The 21,864-nt window shown below is 38.6% G+C and overlaps 2 protein-coding genes across 4 annotated transcripts; one reads left to right on the top strand and one right to left on the bottom strand.

The window, feature by feature from the left end:
- Positions 1 to 12,958: 12,958 nt before the first annotated feature.
- On the top strand, positions 12,959 to 16,155 carry SGS3 (XS domain-containing protein / XS zinc finger domain-containing protein-like protein). Of its 3 annotated transcripts, none has more exons than XM_079001447.1 (6): positions 12,959 to 13,119; positions 13,798 to 14,802; positions 14,886 to 15,180; positions 15,276 to 15,520; positions 15,594 to 15,739; positions 15,834 to 16,155. In XM_079001447.1, exons 2-6 carry the CDS (start codon positions 13,798 to 13,800, stop codon positions 16,015 to 16,017), a joined length of 1,875 nt encoding a protein of 624 aa, XP_078857573.1. In that variant the 5' UTR covers positions 12,959 to 13,119; the 3' UTR covers positions 16,018 to 16,155. The 3 variants fall into 3 exon arrangements, with proteins under 3 accessions (XP_078857573.1, XP_078857575.1, XP_078857574.1); XM_079001449.1 differs by lacking the exon at positions 12,959 to 13,119 and adding an exon at positions 13,181 to 13,560; XM_079001448.1 differs by lacking the exon at positions 12,959 to 13,119 and adding an exon at positions 13,181 to 13,579.
- A 1,312-nt stretch (positions 16,156 to 17,467) lies between these two features.
- Positions 17,468 to 21,661, bottom strand: LOC145053408 (eukaryotic translation initiation factor 3 subunit C-like). The gene is made up of 4 exons (XM_079001446.1): positions 21,506 to 21,661; positions 21,222 to 21,296; positions 19,244 to 21,040; positions 17,468 to 18,624 (listed from the first exon to the last, which is right to left on the bottom strand). Exons 2-4 carry the CDS (start codon positions 21,246 to 21,248, stop codon positions 17,662 to 17,664), a joined length of 2,787 nt encoding a protein of 928 aa, XP_078857572.1. The 5' UTR covers positions 21,249 to 21,296; positions 21,506 to 21,661; the 3' UTR covers positions 17,468 to 17,661.
- Positions 21,662 to 21,864: the final 203 nt, after the last annotated feature.

Here is a 21,864-nt window from a genome sequence, read left to right as displayed (position 1 = left end):
GTTGGAAGTAGGTATGAATCAAGATTGTCATGAGATGGTTGCAGAGGTCTAAGTTGTTGGACATGGCTACAACACTCATAAGTGCTCATAAGTTCTGAGCATTAGAATCAACCCACGCTCACTAGTATCACTTCATGGAATTTATCTCGAGTGATCGTGAGACGGTAATATCATATAAGTCTTCAAACCTAGATATATGACTTGTTGCCTATGAGTTGGTTATGCATTGATCGTACGAAACCGCATTGGTAACTCAATGTTATAAAACGTACTTTTGTGTGTGATTCAACAAGTAGTATAATAAGCATATGAGTCGAAGTTTATCTGTTCCTTCTTGGATTAGAAGCGTATCTGGGCCCCACGATGATTTTGTTTTGACCTATGCTCCGGGCCCGATCAGAACCGAATTGATGTGTTCAATTTAGTTCTATGTCAAACAAATTGGAAATCGGGAAACAAACTGTTGGACAATAAGTAAAACACTGTTCCATGCATTTTTCTCATTGATATCTAGAACAAAGGATTATATGATCACTTATCTTAAATGGCGCATCATCATCTTCTCAATTCCGAGAGACCTTGAAAGAGCTACGATTGTTGATCGGTTCCTTAAGTCATACTTACATATATAGTTATTAGACTTATCCAAGTGGGAGACTGTTGGATAAGGTGTCTAAGTCCATAACTATATTTGGTATGTACTTGACCCGGCCCAACATGGTCCATTTGGGTTGCATGGCATCATGCATTTGGATAGACTAAATGAGAGAAATAACACTTGTGGTTTATTAATATATTATAAGTTCTAATATATTAATAGTATTATTTAATTAGTATTGGTCAAGAATTAATTAAGTGATTAAAAGATGACTAATTAAATATATGGGTTAATTATGTAAATCATCCATAACTTGTATAGTGGGCTAAAAGGCTCCATGGATTAGCAAGTTGGGTTAAACCCATAGGATGCTCCATGGGAGTTACAAACCCATGGGTCATGGAAGTGAAGAGTCATGCCACATTAGGGTTTACATGGTGTAACCCTAGATGTGACACACTATATAAGGAACATGATACTCACCAAAATCGGTTACACTAAGATCAAGAGAGGGCAAGCCGATTTTTACAAGTGTTCTACATACTCTAAAGTTATTCCAAAGTATTTGGTGTTGTGTGAAGCATTTGAGGCATCACACTTGGGGTGTTAGGCTCTCAAGGTTTTCAAGGAATCAAATCAACTACAAGGTATGTAATTCTAGCCATCTTTTAGATTAAAAGTTCCCCATGTATGCTAGATAGGATTATGAACCTTGGAAATCATATTTTGCATGTATTTTAGATAAACATAGATCCAAGGTTTTCTAGGGTTGCATGTACACTTAGGGGTGTTAGAATGCTCAAAACCCATCATGAAGATGTCAAAGAAGATCCGTTCCTTGCGTTTATCATAAGAAGCAGATGAATAGACCTGTGAGACCAGTGACATCGGAACATATTCAACCTGCGTGAGAGCAATCACCAGCGGGGAATACTTGAGACATTCGACCACATGAAGCATGTACGAATCATAGAGGAAGGGATTCAGTTCAATGACAAGATTATGATTGGGTTTGATGGTCAGAAGAGATGAGGTAGCAGTTTGTTCTTGAACGGATGATGATTCTGCCATTGTTGTAGAAAGGAAGAAGATGAATAGTTGAAAATCGCCTATTGTATTCGTGAGAGAGTTTGGAGGTGGTAAGGAGGTACAGGAGGTGTGAGAAACCCTTTTATACCATTTCCATGAGAGAGAGAAAGAATCTATTGTGATGATGATACGATCCCCTGAAACGGCGCCTGAAAAAACGCGATTTGACAGCTTGGTTTCCCCAGATATACATCACCAGGTGTGGGTTTAGGAATCGTTTCAAATTCACGCGCCTTTCCATCCTTATCTTCTTTTCAAATCTTGAATTGTTTCAAATTCATGCTGAATCCCCCTTTTCCTTTTAAATGAATCAAAGGACCGAAGCTATATGTCTGAGAATAGCTTATTAGCAACCGAACAAGAGTTTGGAAAAATCATAAAGATTTTCATGCAAGATAGTGTGAAAGATAAAGAAATAAAGCAAATTATATGTGGGATATAAGTGATGCCAAATAAGACATGAAACAGTGGATCCCGGGCACAAATCTCTTCCTTCAAAGTCAAGAGAGACTTCAAAGTACTTGTGTGGTTCCCCGTTACAATACGATCAAATACTTGTTAAGAAGCATTGAAAGGCATCTTTTTATTATAAGGCTATTAAAGGTGGCTGAGCTTCAATCCATGCTTTGGTTCTTGACATAAGACCGAAAGTGGATGAAGTACTTGTGAGACCGATGTGGCCTATAAGACAAGTAGGTTGAATAATGTTCAGTAACTTGGTGATTTTTGAAGAAATCTAAAAAACAAAATAAATCGGATCTTTTGGGAAGAAAAGTCTTGGTATTTAGACAATTTAATAAAGATCTCTCAAAAATGAAAAACGAGATTTCTTGGTACATTCCACAAAAATGGTTTCGATAATTCATGGGTGAAAGCTATAACGTTTGATTGTTCACCGTCAATTCATATAGGGTACTGAATTTTGGGTTTCACTTAGTTCGTGGTGAAACAAAACTAAGATCATTAACACAGACGTTGTGTAACAATAAACCTCAGTGATAAAGTCTGAGAGTCTCAAGGGTTACGATAATGAACCGAAATGAGATGGAGAATAGTGAAGAGAAGACTAAAGAAACGAAAGTACCTCTGCTATAATAGAGTGACCAAGCAGAAAACTCTTAACTCAATATGAGAAGAGTAAGGTAGCTCACAACTAGAGTAAATTTGGCAACCTAATTGGGAAGACATGATTTGTGTTTATCAAGTCATTAAGGCTTTACTCAGAGTCTTTGGAGGCTTTAGTCAACATGCAGCAGCATGCTTCTAGAGATACTTAGCTAATATAAAGATTGATAGTTATACCAGTCCTGGCTCCATCACAAGAAGTGGCCCATAAACCTGTATTAGAACAAGACTCGACAAACAAAATTATTTTTGAACTTTTTGATATAATGAAAGGCACAAAAACATAAAGGAAACTTTTTGATTTTTTTTTTCTGAAAAAGAAATAAAAACAGAAATAAAATTATTTTTGGATTTTATGAAGTTTTCTAAAAAGAGTTAAAAATAGAGATAAAAATATTTTTGTACTTTGTGAAAAGTAAAAGAAGAGCATAAAATAAATTATTGGAAAAGGTAGCGTACATACGATACAACCGAAACTTCACCATGAGATATGAGGCGAAATGGATCGAGCGTTCGGTTCATTTCGGTTCCCTAAAAATCCGGACCTGAAATAGACCGAGCGTTCATTCTATTTCGCTTTCCAACTTTTAATGAGGCGAAAGTGATTTCGGTACTAACTCAGCTTCCATCATTCCTAAGCCTTGTAAAATTTTGTTAAAGCTTGCTTCAGGTAAGGCTTTTGTAAAGATGTCAGCTAGTTGATCAGTGGTTCGAACAAAATGGATTTCGACATTACCATCTTCCACGTGATCCTTGATGAAATGATACCTCTGTGCTATATGTTACATTTTTTTAGTGTTGCACTGGATTGTGGCATATCCTTATTGCGTTTTCAGAGTCACAATACAAAGGGATTTTCTTCATGTTCAGGCCATAGTCTCTAAGTTGACTTTGTATCCATATGACTTGTGAGGTACAAGACGCCGTGGCTATGTATTCAGCTTCGGCTGTGGAAAGAGACACCCATGTTTGCTTCTTCGATTGCCAGCTAACGAGTTTTCCATCAAGAAACTAAGACCTGCCAGTTGTGCTCTTTCGGTCCAGTCCACATCCACCTAGATCAGCATCAGAGAATGCTTGTATGAAGAATCCTGATTTCGCCGGGTACCGTAAACCGAGAGATGAGGTTCGCTTTAGATATTGAAAAATATTCTTCACAGCCATCATGTGAGGTTCATGTGGGTTAGCTTGAAACCTGGCACAATAACAGACATAAAACATTATGTCTGGTCGACTGGCTGTTAGATACATTAAAGACCCTATCATTTGGCGATAGAGTGTCATGTTAGCAGCCGGTTTTTCCAGAGAAGGTGTTAACTTCGTGCCAAACTCCATAGGAACCTTCACTTTTGACTCTCCCATCATTCCAAACATGGCTAGTAAGGTCTTCGTGTAAGCCTCTTGATTAATAAAAATGTCTTCGTGTCCCTGTCTAATATTCAAGCCAAGGAAAAAGTTAATTTGACCCATTGAACTCATCTCAAACTTAGTCTCCATCAACTTCCTAAATTCAGCTGTTAAGCCTAGATTCGTGGAACCGAAGATGATATCATCGACATAAATTTAGACGATCATAAGGTGGTCACCTTCTTTCTTACGAAAGAAGGTTGGGTCAACCGAACCTTGTTTAAACTTAGACATTTTTAGAAATCGAGTAAGTGTTTCATACCAGGCTCTAGGAGCTTGCTTCAGACCATAAACCGCCTTGTCCAGAATATAGCAGTGATCTGGATACTTTTCGTTCACGAAACCAAGTGGTTTCTCTACGTACATTGTCTCTTCTAATTCTCCATTTAAGAATTCACACTTGATGTCCATTTGGTATACTTCAAAGTTCTTATGAGCAGCATAGGCCAGAAAGATTTGTACCGACTCTAATCTTCCTACTGGAGCGAAGGTCTCTTCGTAGTCTATTCCTTCTTTCTGACAATATCCCTTCACAACCAGCCTTGCTTTGTTACGAATCACATTCCCTTCTTTTTCCATCTTGTTTCTGAAAACCCACTTCAATCCAACCACAGATGCATCCTTTGGTGTGTGAATCAGTCTCCATAATTTGTTTCGCTCAAATTCATTGAGTTCATCTTGCATTGCATGTACCCAATCAGAGTGATCGAGTGCAATTTTAACAGTCTTTGGTTCAAATTTGGAGACAAACGAATTTAACATGCAAAATTCCACTTGAGAGAATAATGCAGTTTGCTTCGCTTTCAGTGGAGAACGTGTGAGAACTTTTTCCGATGATTCACCAATGATTTTGGTTTTTGGATGATCTTTTGTCCATTTGGTGATGGGAGGGTATTTTGGATCATAGGAGGGATCCTGTTCAGCATTTACTTCTTCTTCGAATTCTGACCGTGTATCATCATCATCATCATCATTTGTATTTACATTCTCCCCCTCGAATGATGAAACAGTTTTGGCTTCAGGCTCAGAATTTTCCCCCTCGACTGGACGTTCATTGGGTATGGTGGTTGATGGGTTCTCCCTCTGGATAGTAGAATGGGAAGATTCACCTAGCTTTTGAGATTTGGCAGATTCTTGAGATCCCCTTGAACATGAAGGTTCACTTTCCATTATTTTAGCAGCTTCGTCAATTACCTTCTTCAGGTTATCTACTTTGTTGTCAGCCGCTTTTGCTTCAGAGATAATAGCAGTTTCCGATTCATCAAAGAGCTTCACATATTCTTCAAATAAGTTGGAGATGGGAACCGAGTCTTGACCTATTTGAGGAAAGATTTCATCCATTGGCTCTTTGCTTGATGTGAGTTTCTTCACGTAGTTATCATCAAACGACACGTAATAAGTTTCTTCGATTTTCTTTGAGCGTTTATTCAGAACCCTATACACTTTTGAAGTAATCAAATACCCAAGAAAGATTCCTTCATCTGCCTTCACATCAAACTTATTTCGGTTCTCTTTAGAATTGAATATGAAACATCTTGAACCGAATACATGGAAAAACTTGACGTTAGGCTTGCGGTTGTTTATAATTTCATAAGGAGTTATTGTGAAGCTCTTGTTGAGAAAAGACCGGTTCTGGGTGTAGCAAGCAGCGGCAATAGCATCAGCCCAGAAATACAGGGGTAACAAAGCGAAGCTGAGCATGGTTCGGGCTGCTTCACACAACGAGCGGTTTCACCTTTCAACGACCCCATTTTGTTGTGAAGTATAGGGAGCATAGAAATTGTGAGACACTCCCTTTTCAGCAAGAAACTCTTCAAACACTTGGTTTTTGAATTCTAACCCATTGTCACTGCGAATGTTTCTAACTACCTTTCGCAGTTGAAGCTCTACTTGCTTTATAAAGACTTTGAGCTTAAGTGTTGCTTCTGATTTCTATTTAAGAAAGAAAACCCAGGTGAAACGAGAAAAATCATCAACTATGACAAGAATATACTTGTTACCACCGATGCTTTCAATAGCCGAAGGTCCACACAGATCAATATGTAGTAGCTCAAGCGGTTCGATGATCTTTGTGTTAACACGAGTTGGATGACTCTTCCTGCTTTGCTTTCCCATTTCACATGTGGCACACAAATGTTCCTTGTCAAACTTGAGAAATGGAAGTCCTCGCACATGATCACCAAGAACTAACTTGTTGATGTCTTTGAAGTTAAGGTGCGAGAGCCTTCGGTGCCATATCCAGCTTTCGTCGGAATGTGCTTTCGTCAGTAGGCATACAGATGGCTTCCCTCGTATTGGATTAAGGTTTAGTGTATACATTTCGCCTTTTCTTTGAGATTTTAGCAGAACATTCTTGGTCTTCTTTTCTATTATTTCTGACCCTTCATCATCGAATGAAACCTTCAGTCCTGTTCCCACCACTAGTTGTGAAACACTTATGAGATTGTGTTGTAAGCCTTCTACATATGCCACCTTTCTAATCAAGAAATCTCCATTTGTGATCATTCCATGGCCTTTTATTGTGCCAAAAGAATTGTTTCCATGCTTGACACATCCACCGTCCTTCAGAGCCCAAAACTCCCGTAGCTCTTCCCTTCTCAATGTCATGTGACGTGAGCAGCCACTGTCGATATACCATTCATCATCGAAATGCTCGTCATGAATAACCTACAAAAATCAAGCAGATTTAGGAACCCAAAGTTTCTTGGGTCCTTATGAGCCTTTTACAGAGCAGGGAATAATAAGAGAAGAATCAACCAAAAAAGTTCGTTTTATTAAGGTGGTTTCATCTTTCCTTTTAATTGTGAAAACTTTGATTTTGTTAGCTTTTGTTTCTTTAGCTTCAAACTTTTGGAATTGTGTTTTTGCGGTTCACAAAATTTTGATTTTGTTTCCTAGAGTTAGCAGTCGTTTTCTTTGTCTTCTTTTCATTTTCCGAGACTAGCTTCCCTTTTCCCTTTACATCCACTTTTGGACTTTGCTTTGAGTGGGAGGGATGAGTTTTAGGAGCGAAACCTTGCTTTCGGTTCTTTTCGTTTGAAGTTGGAGAACCGAAGCCATCTCTTCGGTTCTTTTCACTGTTAGGTTGAGAACCAAAACCACTCCTTTGGTTTCATTTGCTTCTGTTTTGGGAGCTGAAACTACTCTTTCGGTTCGCTTGACTGCAGGTATGACATTGAGTACAAGGAGTAGAGTTACGCTTCGATTTTGCTTCTTCTGTAAGGTGCGAAGACTTGTTTGATTGAACGTAATTAGGATTTTGGGACAGCCAAAACTGCTTCCTTTTAGAGATATTCTTCCTATATCCCCTATTACGTTGTTGTTTCTGCTCTGACATCTGCTTTGGAGTTTTACGGATGTTAACATTGGGTTTCGATCTTTCATCATGAGTTTCGCTCTTTAGCGAGGAGGTTCCACTTGTCGCCTTGACTGGTTCTCTTGGAATCTTTTTGGTACCACTTGTGCTTGGCACATCAAAACGTGTAGGCGTGTTGAGTGGTTCTGCCACATATTTGCCTTTGACCCTCCATGATGTTTTCTGAGACAGACCAACCATCTCATCAGCATTGTCGATTGGAGCTGACCAAAAATGCTCCTCACAGCCTTCAGCATTGTCCTCGTTCACTATTACTATCAATTCAGCTGTTTGCTGTTGTGTGACTCCTGTAACTGCATAAACCTGATTTGGTACGGTATGTACCTTTTGATATACCATAACCTTTTCTTTCAGAATTTTGGACTTATTTTGGGACAAGCGAGCGAACTCAACGGAATTTTCAGAAATGAGATTTTTGATAGGTTCGGGTTCGCTCTTGACAAATTTAGAAAAATCCACCTCATCCTCTACGGATATTTCACTCATATCATCATCCTCATCAAATTCAGAAGTATTTTCAGCATCAATTTTGTTTTCTGAACTTAATTTGGCATTCAACGAGTCAAACTTCTGCATGGTTTCGGTTTTAATTTTTAATTTGTCATTTTCTTCCAAAAAGTTCTTAAGCATGTCCTTATGGTCTTTGGACTCGATGAGTGACTCTATTTTGTCAAGACCATTTCTGTATGCTGGAGAAATTTCATCAGAAGATACAACAGCTTCACAGTTATATACATCAGCATCAATTTCATCCTCTTTAAATTCAAGGAAGGGCAGAATCATACTATGAATTTTCTTGCCTATTTTACAATCCAGATGCAATTGGGTAATATTGGAATATAAACGATTAACAAGTAAACAAAAAACATTTTTCTGTTTTAAAAGCTTTAAATTATCCCTTTGCAAATAAATTGTCTCATCCTTAATCCAAACTAACTTGTTCTCCTTTTTCTTTATCCAGATTCGTCTCTCCTCACTCTTCGAAGACACCCTGCTGAGTTGATCAGTTAGGTTAGAGTTTGTGAGGCGATTTTGTGTTAAACTACCACTTAAACTAGAAAATTTAAAATTTAATTCGTTCAGTTCTTTTTCATAGTTTTTGACAGGGATTTTTTATGATTCGAGAATTGATTGTACCTTCTTGATCAACTGGTCGCATTCGTTGATCTGCTCGCCAACTAGTTTGGTAGCGAAGCACCTATCTTCTCGCTCCCTTGCTTCATCACAACCCCCATCAGTTGTGTAGCCTCTCATCTGTGACACTCCAGCAGTCACCATCAAGTATTTCCCCTACACCTTCAGTTTCAACTTCTTTTGCCACAAAAGCCCTACCATGTGTGGGCTTACGAACCTCTTTGTCCTCAGAGTCTGTAGACCAGACTTCCACACCACCAAACTCATCATCCATGAGATTTTCCTGCACAATTAAAGCATTCATAGTGTTGTTAGCAGCAACTTTCTTCTTCTTTATTTCTTCTAGCTTTCGCAGGTAGTAGACTTCATCGTCTTCATTCTAGTTCTTTTCTGATATCTTTCTCAAGACACAATCTTTGGCAAAGTGATTTTTGCCTTTGAAGAAGTGACAATCAAATCCAGAGTCACCAACAAGCTTACTATCCTTCTTCAGTTCTTCATGCTGAGGAGAGTTCTTCAGTTCCTCCTTTGCTTTATCTGAACTGTAGCTTCCTTGCTAGTTCCGGTTCTTGGAGTTAGGAAACTTTCTACGCACGAACTTCTTTGGATTAGAGACCATTGAAGCATAATATTCATTAGTTAGATCAAATTCTAATAGATCTAAATCTTCTTCTTCTTCAGCCACGTTATTTCCTTTTGATATGAGAGCTAAAGATCCCATGCTTGAAACCACATTCGTTTCTTTGGTCACTGCACTTTCGTGTGATTTTAGAATTCCCCACTAGCTTCCCCAAGGAGTAACCTTTGAATTGTTCATGAGCTTTTACTGTGGACACCACCGCCATCCATTCGGTTCTTAGGCCATTCATGAATGTAACCTTTTGCTCAATTACCTCCCTTTCTATGCCATGATTTATCATTTTGCTGAGAAGATTATTGAAACGATCAAAGGCTTGAATGAGCTTCTTTTCTGGTTTTTGCTTGAAATCTCCCAACTCTGAAAGCAGTAAGGTTTGGATAGAATGCTCAAGATCCTCATCGGTAGAATATAACTCCTTCAATTTGTCCCATATTTCTTTAGCCGTCGTACATGAACTGACCAACCGGAATGTGTCAGATTGTAGGGCGAATATGATCATTCGTAGTGCTTTAATGTTGCTCACAATCTTTTCCTTTTCGTCTTGAGGAACATCCTTTACATCAACCATGAGTTGGTTGTACTCCTTTTGTGTCTTGATTGTTCTGTTTGTGCCAGAGTGAACAAATGGACCTATAGTGATCGCTTCCCAGATTAAGTATCCATTATCTTCTGAACCAATCACATAGTCTTCAAAATTGAGTATACAGGATAGGAATCCTGGTGGTTGATTCGATACTATTGGAGATGTTGATTGGGTTCGTTTGTGAATCTTCAAGAGACATGATGATTTTATTTTGAAACCTGTTCAAGATCAGACTAGTAAACAAAGTTAGGGTAAGATCGAAGTCTAAGAACCGCGTCAATGAAGGATGACGGTTCTAGCAGAAAACGATAATAGCGGAAAACCCTAAAACCTTCTTCAACAGAAGATATGCATATAGATTACATAGTCTCTTGCTCTGATACCAATTGATGAGTTGAAAACTCTTTAGATCGATTAGATCTTTGACAGGTAAATCAATAAGACAAACAAACTCTTGAACACACAATGAATCAAATGTATGTCGAATGATTAAAATATAGTCACACCTCAGAAGAGCTCGATTAAGAACTTCTACTGTAGAGGTGTGCTAGGGTTTACAGTACAATCAATATGATAATAATAAAAACGTTAATGACAAGGATGCATGCATGCACCTTATATACTAAACCCTAGAAAGATTAACATGGTTGGACAGACCCAAACCCGTGACAAAACTGGACTATACAACATATCCCAATGACGCAACACATTATACTCAACAATAGGCATCTTCCTTGCATCTACAGATAAAGCATTCATGGACTCTACACTGTTGGAGGTTATGTAATCGTACCGTTTCGACCGGAATATACTCTAGATCCATTTAACACGTGGAATTTCACTTAGGTATGCCACTACTTGCGGCCCAGTAGAACTAAATCTATACCACAAATTTTTAAATTCATTTGTTTTGTAAGCTCTCACAAGCCTCCAAAACAAGACTTTAGTTTTATCATTTTTTCCGAACTGGTGTACTATGTTTCCTAGTAGATGAAAAACACACACGCCATGATGAGCGTTTTGGAAAACATTTTCAATACTAACCCGAATTGCATCGGCCCTATCAGTTACAAATGTCAAATCTTGACAATCACCAATGCATTCATAAAACTTTTCAAGAAACCATGTCCAAGTAAGACCACTATCATTTTTGCATATTTCGTGCTCAACGGGCACTATCTAGTTGTTCCCATCCATAGTTACTGCATGAAATATGGTTCCCTTAAAACCCCTTTCAAATGGGCACCATCCATAATTATGACTTTGCGACAAAACGTTTAAATGTTCATATCTACAATATATTTGTATGGAACACATAAACACTCTACATTTTTTTTTTACAAATTAGTATACATTAAATAAGAACAAGTTCTTTGTATTTACCGTGCTGCCAATGGCATAAAAATGACACTCGAAGAAATCTTCAAAATCTGTTTGTATATAGGTCACTGTACCAAGATTATGCTTCTTCAAGTTGTGAAAATAAATAGGAAGTTTAGAAAAACATTTTTCAAAGGATTCCAACAACACTTCCATAGCATATTGTTTTGCACGCCAAACTTGTTTGTAACTTACATTGATTTCTAGCAAAACATTCAAATCCCTTGATATTTCATTAGGCCTCCAAACCTTCGAAAGAGTTTTTCCCATAATCTCATGCAATATAGTACCCATGACTTTTTAATTTGCGTGCTTATGATTTGGGTGTATCTGTAATGACGAACATGTGTGTGGACGTTGTTGAAAGTCCTGATTTCAAATGTGTTAGTCGGATCAAGGCCTTTTGCATATAAACGACAACTACAGTTCTCAATTTCACAATATACCTCGTAACGGTTTTTGTTAGAATGTTTTGTCTTAAATTGAAACTTTTCTCTGTTTGCTTTAAGACTAAAAGCAAATATTAGTTGTTTGTTATCATACTTTGACGAACAAACATATCATCATTTGGACCTAAACTATGAAATGGTCCAGGTTTAAGAATGGGATAAGGACAATCAGGTATGATAAGCATACCGTAAAAGATGTCCAGAGCTTTTTTTTCCGTGTGTGAACTCATCTTCTGACCAACCTTTATTTGATTCTTCATCGTCTGACAAAGTTTTGTCACCCAGTCTTCCAAACTCATATAAATTTTCTTCTTCCACCGTATTCACTATCACAATTCTTCTTGTGGACACTCTTCAACATTATCCGATACAATGTTGTCAACATTGTATGATACAATCTTGTCAACCGTTTCTGTTTGTTCGACCCATCCCTCAAACACCTCCAAATACGTTTCTGAGTTGATAAATATCTGCTTCGTCTATAATATTCATAACATACCCATGAATCAGGTGTCGAAATGACAATGATATATTACTATTAAACGTATTAGTCTTAGTTTTAACCAAATCAAACAATATTCAACTGTTAAAATTAGGCGGAAGTAGTAAACCTAAGTTGTTAAACTTTGTTCTAACGTAGCTGTTAATTTCATAAATCAAATGTCCCCCCCCCCCCCCCCCCCGGGTACATAAAACATCAAAACTCATATTTTATTTGAAATAAATTTCATCCCTACAAGTGATGAATTTTTGAAAATAGATAAAAAAAAATCTTTATACCACAAAAAACCATCGTTAATACCCGTCTAACCACCTATTCCGTGGAGAGGTTAACGCCTCTGCGGAGCCTTCGTCACAACCTCTACGGGAGCTTTAATGAACGTCAAAACCATCACTCTGCGGAGAGTTTAATGTCTCCGTAGAGGTAGCTCTGCGTAGCATTTTTTGTCTGAACGCTATCGTACCAAATTCATTGATCCGTGGAGATTTCGTCGATCCTTGAAGTTTTTGTCGGTCCGCGGAACCCATAGAGAAATGCTCCACTTATTGCATGTCTATAACCGAAATTTTGGATTTTGATGCATAATTTTAAAATCTACCTCCGAAAAATATCTATAGCGTCTTTTTTCCTTTTAACCATTTATTAAACGGCACTCACTCGTGGGCATAGACAATAAATATAGGTCACTCACTCCGTCATTCTTGAGCAATTCATTGCGCTACTCTCTCTTAACCCTCTTTTCACGGCGGCGCGTATCCATCAAACGTTTTGTTACTCCTTCGATTTTACTTCGTTTCACCGCCATTTCCTACCGGGATACACTGTATCTCCATCAGGTAGTGTTATGTGCTTAAATCGTCGTTTGCTTGTTTTTTTCAAATAATTTGCTGATGCCTCAGTGTCGTATCTCTGTGTTTTTTTTGGATTATCTTCGTCTCTAAGTTTCTACTTCATTTATAGTATACGAACACTATATTCGTTTGATCTTTATATTTTTTACTTCAAGCCTTGTCTCTGACGGAAATATCGATCTTGGTGTTTGAAAAATGCTCGCATTGAAAACCCTGATTACGGTTTTTTAGTTCGACGACAAGTAACCACAAATCAAAAGTTGTATAAACCGAATCAAACATTAGGGTTTGAGGAGTACATCGGTAAATCCTGCGCTTTCAGTGATAATTGCCGTGTTATTCGGTTTTCGTGATTTTATCCAACATTAGGGTTTGAGAAGTACATCAACAGAAGTTAGAAGTTCTATCTTAATCCGTTCATTCGCGGTATAATCTTGGTTTCTAAGTAAGATTAATGACACCTATAACACATTAACATTGTCATTTCTCATCCGATCATTGATTCACAGTCAAATGAGACTTCTACTGATATTTCTGTTGTTTTTTCATTTCTGTTATATTTCTTTCCAAAATCACTCATCAACTGATGATCAATAAATCAGTGGACCAATGATTTTGAGTTAACTCACAGATTATATAAGAGTGATATCTTTTGTGTTGCAGATGAGTTCCAAAAGAGGTGGTGGTCAGTCTAACAGAGGCGATGGCAACAAGCCTTCATCCAAGGGTAAAAACATAGCCAGTGGTTCTAGCTATGATGTTGATCAATTGAATCAAGCAGTCCAAGATGTGAACCTGGATCCAAACCAGGATGGAAGTTGGGAGGTCATCTCCAAAAAGAACAAGAACAAAACTGGAAATGGTGCTTCTTCCAAACAGTGGGCTGCTCAGACTCCCAAACCCAATGCATGGGGTCAAGGTCAACCTGATACCCAAAGAACTGGTGGCCGGGGAAACGGTCAGGCCAGGGCTCCAAACAACACATGGGCAGCAGCTCAAACAGGCGGCAGAGGTGGTGGCGGTGGTGGTGGTGGTAGCAACTACAACTACAATGGTGCTTCAAATGCAATTCCTCCACCTCTTCAGAGTGGATGGAATTGGAATGCTAGGCCAGCCAATGCATGGCAATTGGGAAATGACACTGGGAGGAGAGAGAATGCTCCAGAAGTTGTTATCCAGGAAGATGTTGAAGACCACAATGACATTGGAGAGATTGATGGATCTGATGATGATGATGATGTTCTTTTGACTGATGAGTATGATTCAGATGAAACCCCAAGAACCCATGAGGTCCGAAAGAAGAACAAATGGTATTCCGACTTTTTCGAAACTCTGGACAGTTTGACTGTGGAGCAAATCAACGAGCCAACCAGACAATGGCATTGCCCCGCATGTCAAAATGGTCCAGGTGCTATTGACTGGTATCGCAGCCTTCCTTCTCTCGTGACACATGCAAAAACAAAAGGGTCAAAAAGAGTCAAGATTCATCGTGATCTAGCTGAAATTTTGGAGGAAGAGTTGCGTAGAAGGGGAGCTGCAGTGGTAGCAGCTGGTGAGTCATATGGTCAATGGAAAGGTCTCAATGAAGTTGTGAAAGATAAGGAAATAGTGTGGCCTCCAATGGTTGTCATCATGAATACACAACTTGAACAAGATGAGAATGAAAAGGTATGTTATATGATATACATTATCTTCACTTGCTTTAAAGTTTAATCAGTTTATGTAAACTGACACAAACCATTGTGACTCAGTGGCTTGGGATGGGGAATCAGGAGCTTCTTGATTACTTTGGGTCATATGAAGCTGTGAGGGCGCGACATTCTTATGGGCCAAAAGGGCATAGAGGAATGAGTGTTCTGATATTTGAATCCTCTGCAGTGGGGTACACAGAAGCTGAAAGGCTGAGCAAGCATTTTGAACATCAGGGTACTGACCGAGATGCGTGGGATCATCGCCGGATTCTGTTTTATCCAGGTGGCAAGCGACAGCTGTATGGCTACCTGGCAACAAAAAGAGATTTGGATTTCTTCAATCAGCATTGCCAAGGTCTGTTGAATTCACTTTTCCAATTCCATTCTTTTGTCAATTCCATTCCATGGTTGTGAACATGCTTACATGCATGCTGTTTGTGATTTGTTTAGGGAAATCGAAGCTGAAGTTTGAGTTGGTTTCTTACCAAGAAAGAGTTGTGAACCAGTTGAAGCAAATGAATGAAGACAATCAACAACTGAATTATTATAAGAACAAAATTGCTAAAGAACAAAAGCATTCGAAAGCACTTGAAGAGTCGTTTGATTTTGTGACTCAGAGGCTGAGGAAGACTGAAGAAGAGAATCGGATTGTGAGGGAGAGAACACAACGCTACCATGAACAAAACAAGGAAGAGGTAACTTGTGTTTATTAAAATATTAATGTTATCTGGATAAAATGATATAAATTTTTTCATCTTTTTTGTTCAGATGGATTATCAAGAGCAGTTCTTTAAAGATCAGCTGAAGATAATCCATGATGCTAGGAATGCAAAAGAAGGGAAGTTTGATAAGCTACAGAAGGAAGAGCGGATGAAAGTTGAGCAATCTTATTCTGTGGTGGATCCTCAGAAGAGGTATCAACATACTTACTTGTGGTTTTTTGTTTCTTTCATTGGGTAGAGAAAAAGAAAGAGTAATGTTATAATATGAATGAACACAAACACACAGGGATGAGAAGCTTGAGGCAATGAAGGAATTTGAGGAAGAGAGGGAGAAGCTGATGAAAGCTCTTGAAGAGCAGAGGACTGAAATGAAGAGCAGGCATTGGAAAGAGGAGATTGAACTGGAGAAAGGGTTTGATGCTGTGCTGACTCAATTGATGGATAAGTACACCAATAAACTTGAAGGATGAATGAATGTCTGATTAGTACTACTCTAAAAGACCTATCATATTAAATATCCTAAGAGTAAGGTTCGATATTTGGTATTGAACGTATGAGGCATATATATTTGTGGTTTACTTGCTAATTCAAGTTTAGACATTAAAGTATTTGAATGGTTGCAACTAATATATAGATATATATATATATATATATTAGTTATTACTTAATACTCGGTTGGGTGGGTGGTGAAATGTTGTTTATCCACTTCTTAATCTCGTGAAATAAGTAGTTTCCGTAATGGTTTCCATTTTTTTTTACTCTTAAAGTGTAAATAATACAAATTCACTAGGTTTGTGAAAATAGATATGACTTATGATTTACATAAAAATATAAGTTACCAAATTCAAGTTGATTCTAGTTGATTCTATTTTGCCTCTTCCTCAGAGAAAGACGATCAAACAATTCCCAATCATGGTCCTTGCGGATCGGATCATCCCTATAATATACAAAGAAAAACTCCAGATATTTGAGATCTTTCTCTTTGAATAAGATCTCAATTCCAGCGACGGTTTCATTAGATATCTTACAACTAGAATCCCTCTTTTTTCCAATCCAGTCAATAGGTTGATATAACTTGCAACTACAATCCCTCTTTTTTAATGGATATGTAAAAGCCTAAAGGAAGAGATTGAACTGAACACGATGAATTCTAGTAGTTGGTGACGATTCACTCTCTCCATCAGCTTCACTCAATTGATCCATTAAAACAATATTTAAAGATTGACAGACATGACACAAAACTGATCGTTGTAAACTTGAAGAACCCAAGTTGTCTTTTTAGAGTTGTGATCTCAATAGAGTTGTTCTTTAGAGAATGATGAGCAAGAAACATAGCCCAACATCCACCTCCAAAAAAAACGAAAACTTGATTCTCTGTATGTAGTAATAGTCTGAAAACCCTCAGCAAAGAACTTCAGTCCACGAAGGCAGCTCAAATAATTACATAGTTAAAACAACCTTCTAAAGTAAGTATGCCATAAAAACACATAAGCGAGAAAAAATAATATATAAACTCTTATCACTTTGACAAGTAAAAATTTGCTTAAAGAAGGGTAATTCTAACACAAAATAGTTCATCAATTAGGTTTTAGTTTTACAAATTTTATGATCACAAAAAAGTCAACTACAAATTACCACCGTCTGTAGGTCTCCACGAGCATTGCAGAGTAGATAACCTTTGGTTATGTTTCTTGGTTTAGGAAAAAACGTGGTTATCCCCCCAATCAGTGTCTCCGTACACCATCACACACCATAACATTTTATGCAAGTTATATCAAACATGAAGCTATAATTACAGTTCTTGTGTTGCAATTTTTGCATAACACTCAATAGGAACTGAACCAAAAAGGCTACCACAAAACTTGCACCAAGTAGCTTAATACTAAATAAATATAAGCAACTATAATGACATGATAAAAGTTGTTGAATGAGTAATAATTTAACAAGTTATGGTAGACAAAATTATTAACTCATGTGCATTGTCCTCACTCAAATGAAGCAATAGAAACAACAACCATGTCCAAACACCAACACCAAGAAAAACAAAATTAAGACAAAAAGAGAGGAAAAGACATGCATGCCCCCCACCCAACATAAATAAAGATTTCACTTCACTAAGCCCGAGCCCCCCTGTTTAGACTCACCATACGGTTAGACCCGTCCATCTGACCTCCCCTAGCGGAAGAACCACCATAGCCCCGCCCAGCACCGCCATACGCCGTATCCTGATACCTCATGCTCTGATATCCGCCTCTCGACTGACCCGCCCGATCCCTCTGATACTGACCTTGACCTTGACCTTGACCTTGACCCTGACCATATCGCCGCCCTTGCGAGTAACCCATGTTATTATCCTGCCACTTTGCACCGCCAGCAGCCGCCGCATAGTCCTGACCGCCTTCCCGCCGCCTGGACGGCAGACCGTCTAACCCACCACCACCAAGCCTGGCCTCCACTGCCCGCTCATTGCTCTCAGCAAGAACCGATAGCTTCTCAGTCAACTGGAAAGCAAGACCTTGTAATCGACTGTGCTCAACCTCATGGAACACAATGCACCGTGTCGGCTGGTCCCAGCTGGCATGAAGCTCCTCCCCAATCATCATTTTACTAACAATACAATGAGTTTGACTTTCTGAAAGGTCAAACATCTTTGCCAGCTGTTCTAACTTTATTGTCTCGTAGGATGCCGAGTAGGTGAAAAGGTAAGTCCTGAGAGCTTCTTCTTTGATTTTGTTTTTTAGCATTTCAAGGACGCTTTCGCGGTTTCTAAGAAGCTTCCAGACATCCAGGGAGTTAATGACTTCGAAAGATTTCTGGAAATCACCCTTGCTGAGGGCTCTTGTGGCGGCCATGACGTGGTCCCGCACGTTCTCTGGCGGTCCGGTGAAAGTCTGGCGGTCAGACACCTCCAGCAACCGCCGGAGAGTCTTGCTGATGACTTTCCGCCTTGCGTCATGGCTGTTTGCCGCCATGTTCGGGACCTCCAAGAGCATGGCACAGATTAAATGGACCGCTTCCAGGAGTTCCAGATTGATGTGCATGTGGTATGGCATCTGCCTTCTTCTTTCCAACCGTTCCTGCACAAATCATTACCTTCAAATACTAAATATCTATCTTGTGTTTTCTAGGGCTTTTTTTTCAATGACAAGGGCATTTACGTCCTTTTCACACAAACGAGAAATTGAGAGCAAATCACTGTCCCACCTTTGCTTCGTCTTTTTGGGTTGGAGAAAAAAAAGTTGCAACTTTTGTTTCATTGACAGTCTGTCTCAATCCCAGTCCAATACAAATCAAACAAATTACAACATGTTCTGTCTGTCCTGTATGATAAACGGGGCCAAAGGCCCCGTTTATTATTCAGAACAAGTTATATTGTGTTTGACTTGCATTGGACTGGGATTGAGACAGACTATCAATGAAACAAAAATTGCAACTTTTTTTTTCTCCAACCCAAAAAGACAAAGCAAAGGTGGGACAGTGATTTGCTCTCAATCTCTCGTTTGTGTGAAAAGGACGTAAATGCCCTTGTCATCAAAAAACAGCCCTATAAAGGTTTGTCTAACAAAGGCAACACGAATACAGCAAGCTATATATAATATGGGTGTTTCTTTCTTACTTAATAAAGAAAGGACTTAATAGTAACTTGACATAGTTAACTAAATGAAGGTGATGCAGTTTATTTCAAGTCAAAGTTACCTGTTCAGGAGTCTTCTCATGATAGCGACTTTGAGAGACACCTTGTGCAAGAAGCTCCTTAACCCTACCACCAGAATACAACTCAGAAAGACATCCATGTCCTTCAGCAATAAGTCCAGCCCTAAAAGCACACAGACCAAGCTGAGCCATAGACCTGTTGAAAAGTATCTGAGTTGAAATATCCATATGCTGAACATTATCCTGTAAATGACTCATTAGCAACAAGTCACGTGATGTAGAAAACTCATCCAGAATTGCATGGTGATAAATATCACAAAGCATTGCACGAGCCTTGGTTCTTTCATCACCATGTTTGTATATAAGAGACACCAAAATATCCATCAACGCCCTGCTACTATCTGGAAAACTAGGTTTCCTAGGGACAATCTCGGGAGTGTTCACAAAAGCAGGTGGGCCCCGGCTTTCCTCCTTTGTTTCAGCCCCTGATTCTTCTCCTTTATCCTCTGACTGCTCAGCCAAATTCCTCATTGCACCATATACTTCTTGGGGTTTGTAATACACAAGCTCAACAAGCTTTAGAGCTACTTTAGCTGCAGCTTTGTAATCCCCAACACGTTCAAGATACGCCTGGACATTTTGGGCAAGGACAAAAAACAAGGGTTCATCTTGAAGCCTTTCTACATACTCACGTGTGTGAGGATCAATGCATTGTAGACTTTTGAAGAATTCAACATCGACTTTTTCAAGAAAAGCTGCTAGGTTTCCCCATATGCGGATAGTATCCTTAAAGTCTGCTCCTTTTTGGGTTTCGTTCTCATCAGGCTCCACAGAATCATCAACAAGAATGTTTGGATATTGCTCAAGGATATCAAGTATCACAAGCATGTTTTGAACACATTTCTTCCAGACATTTATAGGCATGTGTCCACTGAGACCTGGGTTGACATCAAACTGTGCAGACACAACACTGAACAGGATCTCTAGCTTTTGAGCAGGAGTTTTAGCCACTTTGGTCAAGAAAGTCAACTGTTCAACAAGCTCGAGCCTTCCTGTCCCCTTTCTACCACGAGCTGCAACAACTTCTTTGAACTTCTTGTTGACTATATCCCAAGTCACTTGGCTTGGATCTTTAAACTGTTTCTCCATTAGCTTATCTTTCTTGTTCATCATTCTCTCCCAACCAGGTTGGTTTTCATCCATGTCTTCATCATGTTCATTGTCATCTGACTCGCCTTCTGACTCTGTCCCTGACTTTGTTGGGTCATCAATCTCTGAACCAGTATCATCTTCATCTTCATCTTCTGAAGGCTCTTCAGCTTCCTCTTGATCCTCAAAGCTTTCAGGATTTTCTCTACATTTATTGATCAAATCCTCGTACTGCTTATTGTTCTTCTTCAACTTCTGTCTCATTGCATTCAATGCCTTTGCATTGCTGCTACTCATCTTCTTCTTTGCTTCCTTATTTGCCATGGCTTGATTCAAGAAGTCTTCAAGCATCACTAACGCCTTGACATAATTGTTGGGGACCCTATCGGATTCTGTCACCCTCATGACCTTCTCAAGCTGCCTGTTAATCTTGTCAAAATTCTCCTGCAAGTTGACCCAATCATTGATCTTCATTGCGTTCTTCATCTGATCAATGGTGGTAGACAACTCCTCAAAGCGTTTGTCTTTTGCAGACTTGATAACACGCTTGTGCATGTCTGAATCATCACTGTCGCTGTCCCCAGTGTCAAGGTATTTGTTCCTATCAGGTGCATTGGTAGCATCTTCCTGTCCTTCATTAACATCGTCTTGTTCATAATCACTCACTTCAGACTCAGTCTCGCTGTCAGCCTATTGATGTAGACAAAAATTAGAACACGAATCCTCTTTAGCATATCTAAACAATTGCTCTTAATAAATAGAAAGTTAGAACTCCGTTAAATTCTCTTGATTTGTGCATAATCTGGTTCGCGAATGTAACGAATAAAGTTTCAATTGATCTGTATTTATCATTGAAGGCTAAAAAACAAACCTGATTACTCCAAAATTTTGACGCCATCTTCTTATCTCACTGACAAACGTATAGAAAATCCCAGTAAACCTAAATCTGCACGATGATATGTAAATTCTTACAGAAAATCGAGAGAAACAAACGACAGTTATAAGAATAAAAATTTACAAGATTCAAATCTTATGAGAAAGAGTTAAAACCAATCGTTCGGTAAACGAATAGGATAAACGAGATGTTTCATAGGTTTCGATCTGTAACTAATTAAATACAGGAAGAAGAGGAGAGATTGATGGAGGTACCAATACCTGCAAATCGGCAACTAGCGTCACGGGAACGGATGGAGTCGGCGGTTTAGGGTTTTGAGTGTGTGAGAAATTATGCGTGCCAATTGATTTGGGTCAGGATTCGGCGAGAGGTATCTGGACGGGAAACTAAAATAAATCGTAACAAGCAAATTTTTAACGCGCAGCATAAAACTTTTAACTTTATTATTGAAAACTGCAGTAAAGTTTCATTAGGGTCGTAGATTTAGTCTTATATTTTTTTAACTCAATTAAGTTTTAAAAACTAGTAATCGAATTTAATTTATCTTTGTCTAACTTTCAAAAATTATATTTTTCATCCAGATTTTAAAATTTATTATAAATTTAATCCAAAATTTATA

Source organism: Lactuca serriola, chromosome 5, assembly GCF_051521515.1.
Source record: "Lactuca serriola cultivar US96UC23 chromosome 5, Lser_US96UC23_V15, whole genome shotgun sequence".
In the NCBI taxonomy this organism is placed as follows: domain Eukaryota; kingdom Viridiplantae; phylum Streptophyta; class Magnoliopsida; order Asterales; family Asteraceae; genus Lactuca; species Lactuca serriola.
The sequence above is the reverse complement of the archived record's forward strand: the minus strand, read 5'-3'. Positions and strand labels throughout refer to the sequence as shown.

What these genes read in the sequence shown, in the direction of transcription:
- SGS3 (XM_079001447.1), top strand. Translation starts at nt 13,798, where the DNA reads ATGAGTTCCAAAAGAGGTGGTGGTCAGTCTAACAGAGGCGATGGCAAC. An exon ending in CTTCAATCAGCATTGCCAAG is followed by an intron (nt 15,181 to 15,275) that starts GTCTGTTGAATT and finishes TGATTTGTTTAG; the next exon opens with GGAAATCGAAGCTGAAGTTT. An exon ending in ATGAACAAAACAAGGAAGAG is followed by an intron (nt 15,521 to 15,593) that starts GTAACTTGTGTT and finishes TTTTTTGTTCAG; the next exon opens with ATGGATTATCAAGAGCAGTT.
- LOC145053408 (XM_079001446.1), bottom strand. Translation starts at nt 21,248, where the DNA reads ATGGCGTCAAAATTTTGGAGTAATCAG. An exon ending in CAAAATTTTGGAGTAATCAG is followed by an intron (nt 21,041 to 21,221) that starts GTTTGTTTTTTA and finishes CTACATCAATAG; the next exon opens with GCTGACAGCGAGACTGAGTC. An exon ending in ATGAGAAGACTCCTGAACAG is followed by an intron (nt 18,625 to 19,243) that starts GTAACTTTGACT and finishes TGATTTGTGCAG; the next exon opens with GAACGGTTGGAAAGAAGAAG.